Source organism: Lemur catta, chromosome 20, assembly GCF_020740605.2.
Source record: "Lemur catta isolate mLemCat1 chromosome 20, mLemCat1.pri, whole genome shotgun sequence".
NCBI lineage: Eukaryota > Metazoa > Chordata > Mammalia > Primates > Lemuridae > Lemur > Lemur catta.
This window is the reverse complement of record NC_059147.1, coordinates 3724632-3743085: the sequence shown is the minus strand read 5'-3', so window position 1 is coordinate 3743085 and position 18454 is coordinate 3724632. Positions and strand designations below refer to the sequence as shown.

Genomic DNA, 18454 nt, shown 5'->3' with positions numbered 1-18454 from the left:
AGAAAAGAAAGGAAGGAACCTGATAATCACAAATACTGAAAAGGTAAATTTTTAAAAATCATCTTATCTAACCAGATCCACTTTCTTTTTTGTAACTTGACTGATACTTTGGAATGTTGAGAACTTAATTTGGATGATGGCTAAGATATAATATCATCCTCCTGTTTTTAGTATTTGATAGAATTTGTTTAATGTCTGAGCTTTCCCACAAATTACTTCTCTACCTCACAGACTTCACTGGTTGCTACTATTCTGTATATTGTAAAAATGCCTCACATGAATCACAAAACTTATAGAAAAGGTTTGTATATTAGTTAACTAGGATTAATCTGAAAGTCCTTTTTATTTTAGTCTTTGCTATTAAAATTTTCTTAAATGTGTGAGTACACTAGTATCTAGTTCTCACTTACACCAAGCATTCAAATGCTTTATATATATTAACTGAATCATTACAACAATGCTATAAAGTCAAAACTATTATTATCTTCATTTTACAGACGAGGATGCGGAAGCAAAGAGAGGTCACATAACTTGCTCAGGGTTCCACAGCTAGTGCTCTGAGGACAGTTTTTAGTTTGCTCAACATTTTATCAGCTTAATTATTATTTGTGTGTGATTAGCTCTTTTATCAAAAAAAAAGTATAGAGTATAGAAGTGCAGATTCCTCTTACCCAGTGTTTCCTAGACAGGCAGTCCCCAGCCCCCAGGCCAGGGACCCATACCAACCTGGGAGGAACCCGGCTGTGCAGCAGCAGGCGAGAGGCGGGAGAGCGAGCGAGGCTTCATCTGTATTTACGGCCGCTCCCCATCTCCCCACTGCTTGCATCACTGTCTCAGTTCCGCCCCCCCCTCACCCCAATCTGTGGAAAAATCATCTTCCATGAAACTGGTCTCCGGTACCAAAAAGGTTGGGGACCACTGTCCTAGACTGTTTCTCTCATTTAAGTCTCAGTGATCCAAACTGACTTATAGTGATAACCTTTAGCTTAAATTCTTGCATCTTTTAGTGCAACATGGATAAGATTTATTGAGCTACACTTTTTGTTTAACCATCTTTTAAAGATCACCCTCTGGACATAAAATTAGAATATATGAAAAGTGCAATCAGTCACTAAAGCTATTTCCCTAACTCTAAGGAGTGAAGGAAATTCATAAACTACTGACATCAGTCATCAGCTATTGTTGCTTATTCATATGCACTAAACCACAGTTCAAGATACAGTTCTTACAGATGACACTGAACATCAAGTTTAATACAAGGGGCATGAGAATCTGTGGTTAGGATAAAAATCAGCTCTATAACATGGAAGGGAATTTTACATGCAATGCATATACAATGGGTGTTTGGAAATTTTAATGTCCTTCACATTTCAAATAATGGAATTTCAAAGAAAAAAAAGAAAATAACTTGGTTGAGCAGAAAGGCCAAGCTGTGGATTAATGATGAAGGCTGATATACAGGTACTGACACCTCGGGAGATGGGGAAAGATGGCTGCTCCTTTCCTGCACCTGGTTATAGGCACTGAACGCAGACTCTTTTGCTTTAATTTTAAGTGAATTTCACAGGTAGAAAAAAATAGTATTGAAAATTAACATAGCACAATTCCAATTTAATGCTTTGATTTTTATTTATGTTCAAATTCCATACATTTAAATTTAAAAACTCAGAAATCAGCAAATTACCTTGAATGGAGCTCTGTGCTGCCATTATTATATTTGCTTCCTCTTTCCCAGACACCAAAGTCAGGAACACGGTAAACTCTTTCTACACAAAATACAAGGTTTTGAATAAAAGAGACCTAAAAGAAAAGAGAAAAAACATAAGGACATATGCAATAGCAGGATCTTTAGATACTGAAGAGAATAATACCGTTTGAAATCCAAATATATATTTGCCTCCAAACACATTTTTTAACATGTTGTAATTCATATGATTATTACATTATTATGAATACTGTTTTACTTGGTTTCTCTAATATAAAAAGCTCACTTTAGGTGAGCACCTAATATTATACAGACCAAAATACCATTTAAATCCTCTCATGGTCTGCCTATAATTCTTCAGTGATGTATCTACTACTGTTTATGGGGACTGTGCATCTTAAGACCCAAGAAAAATATGAAGCATTGTTTTTATATTGTATAATATTTATAATCTAAAATGTCCACATGAACATTAAATAAGTCTAAAACTTTGGAAATAAAAAAGCATTTCTTTGTTCTATACAGTGACAGTCCCATGTTACGTCAAGCTGGAGTCTTCAGTATGTTCTTTCTCTTGGACTCTAACCGTCCTCCTGCCCTTTTCACAGCGGCAGGCACCTTTTGTTACGAACCAAAGCTGACGCTGGAAGTGGGCTCCAACAAACAACCTCAGGGTTATAGCTTCCACATAAAGATTTCAGCTGTTTGATGAAATTTATACCCTCAAAAGTTAACTATGGCTAGTTCTTATTTAATAAAAGCTTTTTTTTATTTTAATAAAAGCAGTTTCCTAAGTGGGCTATGGGCCCTGATTATAGGGTTTTAAATTTAGTCATCTTTTTTGGCTCAGTCTCACGTGGATGACTTGCTAAGTCATTTGAACTGACAGGCAACAGTCCCAATGTGGTAACTTGAATGCCCATTTCTGTGTGATAATTAAACCTTCTAACTTGAAAAAAAAGTAAATTTAGTCATCATGTTAGGTTCAATATGACAAACTGAATACATGCATCTGCCTACCTCTCATCACAAAATCCTTCGAAAGTGGCAATGCACACCTCCCACCTCCACCCCCCCCCCCACACACACAATGAAGACAATACATACACTTTTAAGAATGAAACAACAGTAATACAGAAAGCCAAGGTAAGGTTCCACCAGTGGCCAGAAACTGAGAAATCACAGGATGAGAGAAAACAGACAGGAAGAAATTGGTGGGGAAGTCAGAGCAGAGGAAACCACAGCCTCTCAAAATGGTTCTTCCTGGTTTTCTAGGCTTTCAGAAAATCTCTAAACTCAAAGTCAACAGATATATTGATCAACAATTGATCAGGCGTGGCTAGGGAATCTGAATCCCCCGGTTTCCGTTCTCCTCTGCAACAGACAGGCATCTGCACTCAGGGCCAAGAACTGCCCATTCATTTCAGTGATAGAGCAACTTGGGTTTGAGGGCCTCACAAAAATAGAACAGAGAGCAAGTTAATTCTAGATTACTACAAAAGATATACCTATCTCACAACTTCTCCACCCAAGAGTAGAGCAGTACACACTCACAGTAAACTCTATTTACTTTGGATATTGGTGAGGGTCTCCCCAGCTCTCCCCACCGCCTGCTACCTTGCCCGTGTACCCTAAGGGAAACCTGCCTGTGTAAAAATCCTGGTCATTTTCATGACATCAGCTCTTCTACAGTCTTAAGAGCTATTTAGATTTTGTAACACATACAGAAAATACTTTATAGTTTGTCAGTTCTCCATGTTTAAAGCTTTGAAATCATCCAAATCCCACTTTGTTTTGAGACAAACTTCTCAAGTGTGTAGCGTATACACCTATTTCTTCTCTCCCCTCTGACAATGTCAGGGCCAGGATTAGGCCCAGGTAAGGGTGTCTGGTCAGGCTGCATAAACGGTAGAAGAGAAGACTGGAAAGGCTTTCCTGGATTAACAAGTCCTGTGGAGAAACTTCAAACACCATTTGCATGTTTGCTCATGGTCCCCCTCCCAAGGTAAGCTCCCTGAGGGCAGGGATTTGTTCCGTTCACTGCTGTACCCCCAGAGAACAGCACCTGACACAAGGCAGATGCTCAATAAACATCTGCAGCTTGATTTCCACCCTCATCACCTTCAACTATAGAAACTACAGTTGCAAGGATTACCAAAAAGAACTCTTACCTAAGTCCAACCACCCAGCCTCATCCATCTCTTCTTCTCTATCGTCTTTCATGAAACTGATCACTGGTTTCTTTCTGAAAGTTCCCATTCCCTTGGCTACTGATGCCATGTCCTCTACCTGTTTCTCATCTTCCTGATTGCCTCCTCCTCTGGCTTCTGCTCCTACTGGTGGGCATTTTTCAAAGCTCTGTCTTGGTCTCTTCTCCCCACAGTACCTCATCCCTCCAGCAAGCTCATTCACTATCAAGGTTTTAACTACACCGACAGCATGAGAGACAGTACACACAGTACAATGCAAAGGCAAGAACATCACACATGGGAGACCTGGTTCTGCTCTCAGCTATGCGATGAATTAACTATGTGACACATGGTGAAGTAGTCTCACTATATCTGGTTTCTATAAAATAAATCATTGTTCGTGTATATTTACAATGCATGTTTACAATTCAGTGATTTTTTCCATTCTAGCCCTTAATATTTATAACCTATACCTTTGCTTTTATATCTAAGTATGAAATATTTCTACCTGGACTTCCCATTAAACAACATGTTCTAAATTCTTCCAGTTAGAAATACTTCTCCTTTCTGCTCTTCTCCACGAGACCACTGGTTCTCCAGACTCTCAGTCTAGAAATCTTAAACTCAACTTTGACTACTGTTAAATAAAATTTGTGAGAAGCCACTGATTTGGACTGAGCTCCTGCACTAGGCCCAACAGACCAGACCAAACCAGAGTGGAGTCACTTGTGCCAGGTCACACGTATCAAACTTTGAAAGGGCCAGTTTTCCAAAAAAATCAGGAGATTCACAGCAACCAATCAGAAAGGGCCCAGTGTACCTGACCTGGCATAAGGAAGTATCCTCTGTTTGAACTCCATAAGGAAAGTAACTTTGAAATAACCAATTGGCTGTTCCCTGTTTCTGCTTTCTTCAACCCTTTTCTTCCTATAAAGCCAACCTCCCCTGCACAGCTCACAGGACTGCCTGCTCTAAATCTTTGGATGATACGCTCCTCAATTCATGAATCACTAATAAAAGTCAATTAGATCTTTACATTTGCTGTAATTTTGTCTCGACAATACTATGTCTCCTTTATCTCCCCACTGTCTGCACCAAGGCCTGCAGAAATTTCTTTGGTTAAAGATTTCACATCATTTCTTTGGTTAAAGTTTTGTGATTCCTGACACATTATTACAGCTCTCACACTGGACATTCAAACCCTCCATAATCTTCCCACCGTGTCGCCACATGCCTATCTTTATGTCACCAGCCTCTGACAGAGGCCTGGGTTCTAACTGGGCTGGTTGGCATTAGTCTTGCTCATTTCCAAATGAAAAACTTTTCAACAAATCTTCTTTTAGCCCAGGTCAAAACTTCCCTTCTTGGTGAAGTCCTTGACTTCTTTTAACTCTCACTGTACTTAGAGTCAAGACTACAGCTCTTAATTTTTGTTTCCTGTGTTATTTTTCTCAGCTCTAATTAGTATACAGGTCCACTATCCCTTATTTGTAATTCTAAAATACTACAAGTTCTGAAAACCAATTGCTTTTTCTTAACTCATTGGCCAGCAAAACCCAGAACTGAGATGAGATTATTTGCCTTATTTATACCACTTTGTGTGAATATGTATATATCTTATTGCAAAAATATTAATGTGTTGATTATGTGGTTCTCCCCTAAACCCTGCTATATATATAATATATAATATAAGCTATCAAGACAGCATTATCTTTTTTAAATCCAAAAGGTTCTGATATCTGAAACACATTTGGTTCCAAAGACTTCTTCAGATAAGGAATTGTGGACCCATATAACTCCTCTGAACTCAGAAACGTAAATTTCTTATATTTCTCACACAAATAATACCATGCTTTAGTAAGGACTGGGCACTTGAGGAAATATGAGGTTGCCAGAATATAAAAATAAAGACCACAACCATTTGCCAGATCAAGATATTGTGTGTACTAATTTCAATCCTGACTCTAGTTTTTATACCCAATGCTGTTAGCCCTTTGTTGCATCTTCTTATCAGTTTCTAATTTGTGTTACTTTGCTTTGAAGGCATGTATCTTTAAAATTAACTTCTGCAAAAAGTCTGTAGTGAAATATTTCTAATCTGAAAGAACCCAGAACAGTCAGATCCAAAAGTTGTCTGTGGTATCTTCTGGATATTGTAAGAATATCCTTAAAACAGTAACTCAAATATCTTAAATACTTTCAAAACAGAGTTAAACACAAGTGAAACAACTGCATTTTGGAATAGAGTGTATTAGAGTAATACTGTGCTAAAAAATAAAATCATAATGGACTTTATAAAATTTAAGGTATATGTGGTAAGAAACACAATGACAAGTTAGAGTTGAGAGGGCCTCATGTTGAATAAACAAATACAATTTTAGTTTACTAGAAATTCCAAAGGCAAAGATCAACTTAACTCTCTCTATACATAATGGAAAACATTCATTACAATAAGTTGATATTAATCAAATTTGTACAGTAATTCCTCAATTCTGAGGTTAGGCTCTTAAAAACATCTATGGTAGGACAATTTAGGAATTAAGTTTTTTATTCTTAATTCTTTATATCTAATTAGAAATTAGGTAAGGAGGACTGAGATTACAAGTAGCTCAATAAAAATCCTTAAAAAATGGATTTTAACAAATGTTCACTGAAGTAAAACAATTCAGAACAAACACCAAATGCTAAGTTTAGATGATGTTTTTATTATATATGTTAAATTAGTAATAATGGGTATATACAACTGATTCTATTTACTGTTCCTTCCCTACTAGGAGCATTTTAGGATCTGTCTTCCCATAGCCTCAAAAAGATGTTTGCAAATTACTTTTGCTTAAATGAAAATAAGTGCTTATCAAAAGGCTTTTTTCCCTCCTGTGTCTTATAGTCAACCAAATGATTAAGGTTTTTATGAATTCACTCACTCTTTGGTGTGACTGAACCCTACCTTCAGAGTCAGTGGCTGCTCAGGAAGAAAAAAGCTCTGGGTAGCCTTAATTTACTTCAAACCCCCTCCGTGATACTCCAAGCGAAATGGTTTTAGTCCTCACTGTATTTAGCTGTTATTTCTCCTTAGCTTATTTCTTCTTTACTCCTTGTTTATGACCCTGAGATTTTTGATCAGTTATTTTGTCACATGTCCCTCAATTTCAGTTTGTCTAATGTTTTCTCATGACTGGACTGACATTTTATGCCTATTGTCAAGAATAGCATGGAAATAATGTTGCAACTTTCTTAATGCATCACAGCACAGGATTCATAATGTCAATATGTCTTCTGACTGGTGGTGATAACTCGATTACTTAGTTACAGTGGTTTCTGCTAGGGCTCTTATCAATAATGTTATAATCTCTCCCTTTGTAGTTAATAAGTATCTTGAGGGAAATACTTTGAGACTGCATAAATTCTGTTTCTCCTCATAATTTCAGCACTTATCAGTGGATCTTGTTTACAGTAATTATTACTGTACTTCTTCCCTGAAGGTTATTTTCTATTTCCCTCTTTATTTCTACATTTATGAATTGGAATCATACCATGAAATTTTTTATGTGACACTGCTACAATGAACATTTTAGTATGTCTCTAGGAAAGAGCTTCTCAACCATTTTGACACCATGGTACATCTAGGAATAATACTTGCACAACACACTGGGGTAACTGAGCAAGAGGCCTGGCAACCAGAGGTCACTAGCCTGACAGGTATGGCTAGTCCAGGCCCCACAAACACCTTCAGAATGAAGGACTCAGTACCCTGGACATCTGTAACCTATCTGTGGTAACCGAGTAGGAAAGCTCTAATCTGGGTATAATCTAAAAGCTGAATTGCTGCATTGTGGATTTAATGCACCTTCATCTTTACCAGATGTTGACAAATTGCTCTCCAAAGCAGTTATAAGAACTTATGCCCAGCCCAGCTTCATATAGAGTTCTCTTTGTTTTGCATCCTTTGCTGATAGTTAGAATTATCCAACTCTTTTATTACACCAGTCTGATGCATGTAAAGTGACATATAACTGGGTTTCTTTGTCTATTTATTTATTTCAGGATATTATGGGGGTGCAAACATTTTGGATATAATACATTGGCCTCGCCCAAGCCAGGGTCGTAAGTGTGCCCTTCCCCCATACAGTGTGCTCCACTTCCATTAGTTGTGTGTTTATCCCTCCACACCTAACCTGGCCGGAACCCAATGAGTATTACTACCGTGTGAGCACCTTAGTGTTGATTGGTTAGTACTGATCTGACGGCGAGTACATGTGGTGCATGTTTTTGATCCTTGTGATACCTCACTTTAAAGAATAAGCTCAAGCTCTATCCAGGATAATATAAGAGGTGCTAGTTCACCTTTTTTTTTTTTTTTTTTCTGAGACAGAGTCTCACTCTGCCACCCAGACTAGAGTGCCATAGCGTCAGTCTAGCTCACAGCAACCTCAAACTCCTGGGCTCAAGCAATCCTCCTGCCACAGCCTCCTGAGTAGCCGAGACTACAGGCATGTGCCACCATGCCCAGCTAATTTTTTCTATATATCTTTAGTTGTCCAACTAATTTCTTTCTACTTTTTTAGTAGAGAAGGGGTCTCGCTCTTGCTCAGGCTGGTCTTGAACTCCTGAGTTCAAAAGATCCACCCTCCTCGGCCTCCCAGAGTGCTAGGATTACAAGCGTGAGCCACCACACCCGGCCTCACCATTGTTTTTCGTAGATGAGCAGTATTCCATGGTATACATATACCACATATTATTAATCCACTCATGTACTGATGGGCACTTGGGTTGTTTCCACATCTTTGCAATTGTGAATTGTGCTGCCATAAACATTCAAGTGCAGACGTCTTTATTATAGAATGTCTTTTTTTCCTTTGGGTAGATGCCCAATAATGGAATTGCTGGATCAAATGGTATTTTTATTTTTAGGTCTTTGAGATATCTCCAAATTACTTCCCACAGGGGTTGTACTAACTTGCAGTCCCACCAGCAGTGTAAGAGACTTCTTATCTCTCCACATCCATGCCAGCATTTGTTATTTTGGGACTTTTTGATAAAGGCCATTCTCACTGGAGATAGGTGATATCTCATTGCGGTTTTGATTTGCATTTCCCTAATGATAAGAGATGTTAAGTACTTTTTTATATGTTTGCTGGCCATCATTCTGTCGTCTTTTGAAAAGTTTCTGTTCATGTACTTTGCCCATTTATTGATAGGGTTGTTTGATTTTTTTCTTGTTGATTTTCTTAAGTTCTATATATATTCTTTTGTTCAGCCCTTTATTATATGTATAGAAAGCAAATATTTTCTCCCATTCTGTAGGTTGTCTATTCACTCTAATGATAGTTTCCTCGGATATGCAGAAGTTTTTTGATTTGATCAGGTCCCATTTATTTTTGTTGCTGCTGTGATTGCTTTGGGGGTCTTCTTCACAAATTTTTTGCCTAGGCCAATGTCTAGAAGAGTCTTCTCAACATTTTCTTCCAGAATTCTTAAGGTTTCACACCTTAGGTTTAAGTCTGTTATCCATCATGAATTGATTTTCGTGAGAGGTGTGAATCCAGTTTGAATCTTCTGCAAACGGATATCGAGTTGTCCCAGCACCATTTATTGAATAGAGATTCATTTCCCCAGTGTATATTTTTGTCTGCTTTGTCAAAGATTAGATGACAATATGAGGATGGTTTTATATCTGGGTTCTCCATCCTATTCCAAACGTCTGTATCTCTGTTCTTGTGCCAGTACCATGCTGTTTTGGTTACTATAGCCTTGTAGTAAAGTTTGAAGTCTGGCAGACTGATTCTCCCAATTTGTTCTTTTTGCTTAAGATTGCTTTGGCTATACGAGGTCTTCTCTCATTCCAAATGAAGCATAGAATTATTTTTTCTAAATCTGTAAATGATGATGGTATTTTGATAGGGATTGCATTAATTCTGTAGATCACTTTAGACAGTATGGACATTTTAACAATACTGATTCTGCCAATCCATGAATATGGTAGGGATTTTCATCTATTTATATCTTCTAAAATTTCTTTTCTCAGTGTTTCATAGTTCTCCCTACAAATGTTTCTCACCTCCTTTGTTAAATATATTCCTAAATATTTAATTTTCTTTGATGCCATTGTGAAAGGTGTTGTTGCGTCTTTGATTTGATTTTTGGCTTGACTGTTACTGGGATACATGAATGCCACTGATTTGTGTGCATTGATTTTGTATCCTGAGTCTTTACTGGATTCATTTATCAATTCCAGGAGTCTCTTGGTTGAATCCTTGGGATTTTTCTAGATATAATATCATATCGCCAGCAAAGAGTGAGAGTTTGACCTCTTCTGCCCCCATTGGGACACCCTTAATTCCCCTCTCTTGTCTGATTGCTCTGGCAAGGACTTCCAGCACTATGTTGAATAGAAGTGAAGATAGGGCAACCTTGTCTGGTTCCTATTCTAAGAGGGAATGCTTTCGATTTTTCCCCGTTCAGTATGATATTGGCTGTGGGTTTATCATAAATGGCCTTAATAATTTTAAGGAATGTTCCATACTCATTGAAGAAAGCCTTTCCTACCCTGAAGTCAGAAAGATACATTCTCATACAGTTTCCTCTACAATAGTAATTCTCAAAGTGTGATACAGGAACCTTCAAGTTAAAACTATTTCACTCTCATTCTCTCACAAGTGTAAAATCAGTTTTCTAGAGGCTACATTGTATGTAATAATGCAAAAGATTGAAGGCAAAAGTAGGTATGACAATCCACATGTCTGCTATTAAGCCAGAAATTAGAGATTTCCAAAAATATAGAGAATGCTACTCTTCTCACTCAATTGCTTATTTTGGAAAACATAGTTATCTTAACAAAAATATAATATTTATGTTAGTATTCAATGGATTATTTTGAAATCAATCAACAAATAAGAATGTATCTTTTAATTTCTAATATAGTAACTATCAACAGATGCAAATGCACACAAAACAAACATAAGCATTTAATAATAAACAAAAACTATATGGGGTTCTCAAGGATCCTGAGATTAAAAAGTTTAAACACCATTGCTCTAAAAGTATAACCTTTTTACCTTCCATAATTCACATCTGGGAATTGATTTTCATGTAAAAAGAGGCTTCCAACATTTTTCTATGAATAATGGAGTACCGTTTATTGAAGAGTCCACTTTACTGCTCTTCGCAACCCATGCTATTATAAATCAAGCTCCTTGTATTTATGTATGTAGGGGAGGCATGTGTAATCTGTTTTTGAACCCTCAATTCTGTTCCACTGGTCATATGTCTATTGATGTACCAATATCCCATGGATATATGATAGGATTTTATATCTGGTAGAGTCTCCCTTCATTTCGTTCATATTTTTCCTCCTTCAAAATGGCCTTATCTATTTTACAGTTTACTCTTCCATATGAATTTTAGAATCAGTTTGTCAAGTTCCATGAAAATTCTGTTGAGATGTCTATGGATATTTTGATTTAGAGATTAACATAGCAAGAACTGATATTTTTACAATATTGTTTTCTTGTCTGTTGACATGATTTATACTGACTGGTATTTGTTCAGATCTTTGTTTTATGACCAAAGTTTATAAGTCTGTCCATCTGCTCTTAGCTTCATTTCCAGGTACATCATAGTGAGTAGACTATTTATTTTAAATTACATTTATTTTCTTAGTAGTTATTGCTGATCTATATAGACAAGTTATTCCTTTCCATATGTTGATCATGTATCCAGCATTGTGACTGGACTTTTTAATAACTTTTAATAGTTTATCTAGGGATTCATCTGGATTTAATATATAAACAAGAAATCAGAGGAAATGAAAACTTCTTCATTTCTGCTGTTCCCATCCATATCCATTATTTCTTGTCATATTGCTTTGGCTAGGTCTGTACAATTTTAAGGAGAAGTTTATATAATCAATATCCTTTCCTTGCTCCTGAATTTAAAGGGTCTTTTTCTAACAGTTCACTATTAAACATGGTATCTGCTATAGATTTTTGGCAGTTATATTTTATTAGGTCAATAAAATTCCATTTTATATGTATTTTATAAGAATGCTTTTCATGAAAAGGTGATGAATTTTCACCAAATACTTTTTCTGTATGTATTGAGATGATCATACAGTTTTTCTCCCTTAATCTGATAATGTGATGAGTCACACTGATGAACTTTCTCATTTTTACTCACCCTTGCATTTCTGTGATTAAACACTACTTGGTTCTAGCACATGATGCTAGCTGACCATCAATATTTATTCTCACTTTCTTTCTTACTAATAGAACCCTGATTTTAACTTCACAAGGCTCCACAGCAGCAGGAGTAATTATGTGACCAAGTTCTGGTCAATAAGATGATGCAGAAGTCACTGGATCAAGCTTCTGGTAACTTTTGAAAACCCCTTCCTTTTTTCCAATTCTTACTAGCATAGGCAAGATACCTAGAGGAACATTAGCTATGATTATTTGGATAAATGTATCATGCTAAAGACTGTAGAGCAGGAAAAAAAGGAACCTATATCCTTGATGACAATGATCAGCTACTGTGAAAGCCCAGGACTTCCAACCTCCAGAATTTTTGGTGCATGAAATACAAACTTTATTTCTTGAAGCCACTTTTTTTTGAGTTTTCTTTTACTGTAAACTAGTACAACTTCTACAGAAGGTAGTATGCAGATAGCTCAATGAACTAAAGGTAGGACTACCATTTGATCCAGCAATCCCACTACTGGGTCATCTACCCTAAGGAAAAAAAGACATTCTATAAAAAAGACATCTGCACCCGAATGTGTAGAGCAACACAATTCACAACTACAAAGATGTGGAAACAACCCAAATGCCCATCAATACATGAGTGGATTGATAAAATGTGGTAAATGGATACCACTCAGCCATAAAACAATGGTGAGCTACTTATTGTATTATCCTGGATGGAGCTGGAGTCCCTTCTTCTAAGTGAAGTATCACAAGAACGGAAAAACAAACACCACATGTACTCACCATTAAATTGGTACTAATCAACACTAATATGCACTTACGGGAAGTAACACTGATAGGGTGTTGGGCAGGTGGGAGTGGGGAGGAAGGGATAGGTAAATTCACACCTAATAGACGCAGTACATGCTTTCTGGGGATGGGCATGCTTATAGCTCTGATTTGGGTGGTGCAAAGGCAATATGTGCAACCAAAGTATTTCTACCCCCATAATATTCTGAAATAAAATAAATAATTTAAAAAATAAAATAAATTTTTATAATTTGCCTATAAAACTAGCTGGAACTGTTCTGTTTTAGGGAATATGAAGGGGAAGAGGATGACTTTTGAGGAGTGATTTACTTTCTTCAAAAACCACAGACTGTGCATCCCTAGGGTGGTGAGATTGGTTCTCAGGAAGGCAAAGGCCAAAAAAAAATCTTAGATCTTACAACAGTGTGTGGCCCTGCAAAGCTCAACAGTACTGGACAAAATCTTATTCTTTCATATTCAATTTCTCACATTAGGGAGAATGGCTTTCCTTTCCTTGGGGACGACATCAATAGCAACAACAAAAAGGTTAAGAAACACTGTTATAGGTCTGTCTCATTTTTCTATTTCTTCTTAAGTCAGTTTTAGTAACTGTATTTGTTTGCTAGGGGTGCCACACAAAGTATCATAGACTGGGTGGCTTAATCAACAGAAATTTATTTTGTCACAGCTCTGAAGGCTTGAAGTCCAAGATCAAGGTGTCAGTTGTCAGGCCTCTTCTGAGGCCTCACTCCTTGGCTTGCAGGTGGCATCTTCTTGCTGCTTTGTCTTCACACGGTTGTCCCTCTGTGACCACATGCCCCTGGTATCTCTTTTTATGTCCAAATTTCCTTCTAACGACACCAGTCAGATTGGATTAGGACTCACCCAAGGGCCTCTTTTTAACTTAGCCCTTTAAAGACCCTACCTTTAAAAGACTATGTTTATATCTCTCTCCAAATAGTCAGATTCTGATGTACTAGGTGTTAGGGCTTCAACACATGAATTTGGGGGGACACAATTCAGTCCATAACAGTAACTTACGTTTTTTTCTAGAACACATTCCAGGTGGATAGTTTTAAAATTTAATGCCACATAATATGGTAAATTCTCTCTCTAAAATTCTCCTTTCCATGGCTAATACTATTTATACAACTATTTGCTGCCTGCTTGGCAAAATTTTTAAAAGGTTGGTTTATACTGTTAATCTTTTTTTTTCTTTTCAAAGCTGTTGGTTCTGTTGACAATCTCTATGCTACCTTTATATTTTATATTATTCCTATTTTTACCTTCATTATTTACTTCCTTCTACTTGCTTGTGTTTGCTAATGTATTGTTTCTCTAACTTTTCAAATCAGATATTTAACTTATTAATTTTCCATCATAACTCTTCTCTAATATGTCCATTCAAGGCTAACAATTGCATGCTAGTAACACTTCAGTTACATTCCACAGGTATTTATATGGCATATTTTCATTGTTATTCCATGGTATTTCTCAATTTCCATTGTTATTTCTTCTTCAAAACCATAAAATGGTTTTTATATTCTAAAAACAGAGCATTTACTAGGTATCTTTTAGCTATTGAGTTCTAAATTCAATGTGGTCAGAGTAAATAGCCACTGATTATTTGATATTCATTTAGTTTCACAGAAATTTCTTGAGACTATCTGCTATTCAAATCATCTACATCACACCTTTTATTTATTTATTATTTATTTATTTAGGCTCCTCGGTTTATCAGTTTCTAAGAGAAACGTGTTAAAAATCCCCTACATATCTGTTATACTGTGATATAATGAGAAATATATACTTGGTCTCTGCTCCAGGTTCCTAAGAGAACGCTCCTAAAAACCTTGTAGACAGAAGTGTTGGGAGACTCTTTTAATATTGGGTCTTTGACCTTGGCTCCTGGCGCAGGGCTCCTAAGACCTTTGCAAGTTCCTGAGCGACAGGAGTACATGACATGCACTCCTAAATCCCTTGGCATTTTCTGGGTGATAAGAGCATTTTTGTTCTAATGAGGCAACTCCTGGTGGGCTCCCAGACAGCCTCAGGATCGGGGCTGGTTGCCAGGGGAACCAGCCGTGTGATTAGAGGACTGGAACTCTCAGTCCCAACTCTCAACTTGCAGGGAGGGGAGAGGGGCTAAAAGTTGAGTTCATCACTAATAGTGAATAATTAAATAATTCATGCAAATGTAACGAAGTCTCCATAGAAACCCAAAAGAACTGGGTTTGGAGAGTTTCCAGGTTGCTGAGCACAGCAGGCACTAGGAGGCTGGCAAGCCCCAGAGAGGGCCTGAAGCCCCATCCCTGTGCCCCCATACCTCCCCTATGCATCTCTTCACCTGGCTGTTCATCTGTATCCTGATATTTTTTATAATAAACTAGTAAACATGAGTGTTTTCCTAAGTTCTGAGTGCTATCCTAGCAAATTAATTGAACCCAAGGGTGGGGTAGTGGGAACCCCAATTTATAGCCAATTTATAGCTGATTGGTCAGAAGTATAGGTCACAGTCTGGGACTTGAGATTGGAATCTGCAGTGAGGAGCAGTCTCATGTGACTGAGCCTTTAACCTTTAGGATCTAATGCAATCTCCAGGTAGCTAGTAAGAATTGAGTTAAATTACGGGATATCCAGCTGATGTCTGCTAGAGAATTGCTTGGTGTGTGGGGAAAATACCTACACACCTCTGTGTTGTGACAGCATAGCAGGGGAAACTGAGTTTCCACACCCCCCAGATTATTTCATTAGATTTTTGCTATGTATATTTTGAGGCTATATTGTTAGGTTTATATAGTATTTTTATATCTTCCCAGTGAACTGTTTCTTTAATCATTAAATAATATCACTCTTTATACCTTTATCTCAAATATAGTGAGTGGCATTTAGGATATAATTGATTTCCTTTACACTATGGTTGGTCCAGGTATAATATAGTCCTTTTGTAAAATGCTGTCTTATCTCAATTTTGAGGCCCTGGTTAGAAGCTGGTGAGTTCCTCTTCTTGAACAGCAGATCCACACCCCAGCCACTTGCTGCATAAGCTCGCATACTCTGGACCATTCTGTACTCACTTGTCTTAGTCCTATAAATGAATACCTGAGACTGGGTAATTTATAAAGAAAAGAAGTTTACTTGGCTCATGGCTCTGCAGACTGTACAAGGAGCATAGTGCCAGCATCTGCTTCAAGTAAGGGCTTTAGAGAGCTTCCAATCCAGGCGGAAGGTGAGGGGAGCAGGCGTGTCACACAGCAAGAGAGGGAGCAAGGGAGAGAGCTCTCCGTGAACTAATGGAACAAAAACTCGATCATTGCCACGGGGAAAGCACCAAGTCATTCAAGAGGGATCCATCCCCATGACCCAAACATCTTCCACTTGGCCCCATCTCCAACATCGGAGATTAATTTTAACATGCGATCTGGAGGGGACGAACATCAAAACTGTATCACCACTCTAACTGCCCCAGCGCCAGATACCCTACTACGTGAGATAAGCCCTACGCACGGGAGCCCACAAAAGGATTCCAGTTAGCTAATCCATACGGAGCCCAAGAAACCCCTTCCTTGCCATACATAAACATCTCCTTACAGCTGCAGCCTGCTGTTGGCCTGTTCCCTGGCACAATCCTCGTGAGGACCCACAGGAGGGCCTTCCCTCTTTCAGAGCCATAAATAACAAACTGTGTATTTTATTCAAAGATGAACAGAGAGTTGTGCTTTTCATCACTGCATTGTTTCCCGGTACCAAAAAAATCTTTAAAAATAAAGCATAGGTTGGTGGGGCAGATTAGTTCTATAGGTCATTTAGGGAACCAGCTTCCTTCTGCCTCTTATTCTCCAGGGGTTTTCTTGGGGGAGATGTTATTTTTACCTATTCTGCACAAGACATATTTTCTTCAATTCAGATTGTCAGTCATCATCTCTTCAAATAGAGCCTTTTCCAATTCCCTCTAATTTGAAATTGGCATATACATATTTATACATCTGTCAGCACTGACAGAAAAGCTAGTTATCTTTTTAATGCTTTGGCATTTTTGAAGAAAAAGCCACACCTATCGTAAAACAGGGATAATTTGCAGGCATAAACTTCAGGAATATTAAAACCAAAGATTAAGTCTTTTTTTGGCTAAACTGTACCCTGCCTTCTTCTCAAAATATTAAAATAGTGTGTCCTTGGGGAGGAATTATTCTTGTAACTGCAGATGACAAGTGTATTCAATACTAAAGAACTTTCATTCAGGGATTTTGTGATTTCAGGAAAAAAATGGATAATTTATGTCATCCTAATAAAAATCCTACTGAAAAATCACAAATTTTGCCAGATCCAGGATACTGAAACCAACTGAAAAATAATAGCCACGTTTCAATACCATTATACAGCAAATAATATAACTTTATATGAAATGCCCATAAATGTCCTTTTTATATTTTTAAGTGGAAGTTAAAAATTTTGAGTCAAGTAGAATTTTCACAATATGGCAAAAAACAAAAATACTAAAGACTTCTCAGTCAGGCAACATGGGGACATTGAATGATAATAAAGGAATTTCAGAACTAGAAAATAGTACGCTCAAAGAATGTTATTAGCAGATCAAATATTTAAATACTGACTTTAGCACCTAATCTTCTCATCAGTAACTTCATTCTCATGGCATTTGAGAATCTGCAGCTAACAAAATAGACTCAAAACACACAGATGCTGCAGAGAAATGATTAAGAAACAAAGACAGATAACTTAGGAAATAACTCAGGAAAGATGGAGAAACATCTCAGGGAAATGGAGAGACATCTCAATGACCACATCTCATTGCAGTCATCACGAACAGATACAGGATGAATTAATCTAACATTTCATAATGAAATATAATCTAGAAGAGCCAGGTTGAAAGATAAATTTCAGTCATTCATATCACAAGATTTATTAAATATGATAGATAACCTTAAATTATTTCAATAACAGCCATGTATACAACAAAAGTTTCCTGATTCTGGTCCATTTGCATTATGAAAACCGAATATATTATAAATGACACGTAAAGAAAGCAATCGGCCGTGTGCAATAAGGTAGCCATTAGCTACATGTGGCTACCGGGAATTTGTAGCCATGTAGCTAGTCAGAAATGAGACGAGCACTCACTTTAAAATACGTACCAGATTTTGAAGATTTAACATAAAATAATGTAAAATATATCCTTAATAATCTTTTATATTTACTACATGTTGAAATAGTATTATAAATATATTGTATTAAATAAAATATATTATTAAAATAATTTAATCTTTTTAATGTGGCTACTAGGAAATTTTAAACTACACATGTGGCTTGCATTATATTTCTATTGGACAGCATACCCATAGAAGCTGGAAAGAAAAACATATTTTCACAGCCTCCCTGCTCAACTGGAGATGGCCCTGGAATAGTTCTGACCAATAAGGCATGAACATAAATCTGCTGGGGATTTTGGTATTTCTGATAAAAAGGACTGCTTCTGATGAAAAGTAGCTAACTCTTTATCAACCTGCTTGTTGCTATTTTTATATAGCAATCACTTTTAGGTAATAAAGAAA

General features: G+C 37.1%; 1 protein-coding gene across 5 annotated transcripts in view; it reads right to left on the bottom strand.

The window, feature by feature from the left end:
- PHKB (phosphorylase kinase regulatory subunit beta) overlaps positions 1–18454 on the bottom strand; it is a 212607-nt gene that overhangs the window by 135831 nt on the left and 58322 nt on the right. For all 5 annotated transcript variants that reach the window (XM_045533352.1, XM_045533356.1, XM_045533353.1 and 2 more), the window contains one exon: positions 1685–1800. In XM_045533352.1, the coding sequence (XP_045389308.1) occupies positions 1685–1800 (116 nt within the window). The remainder of the gene's footprint in view (positions 1–1684; positions 1801–18454) is intronic.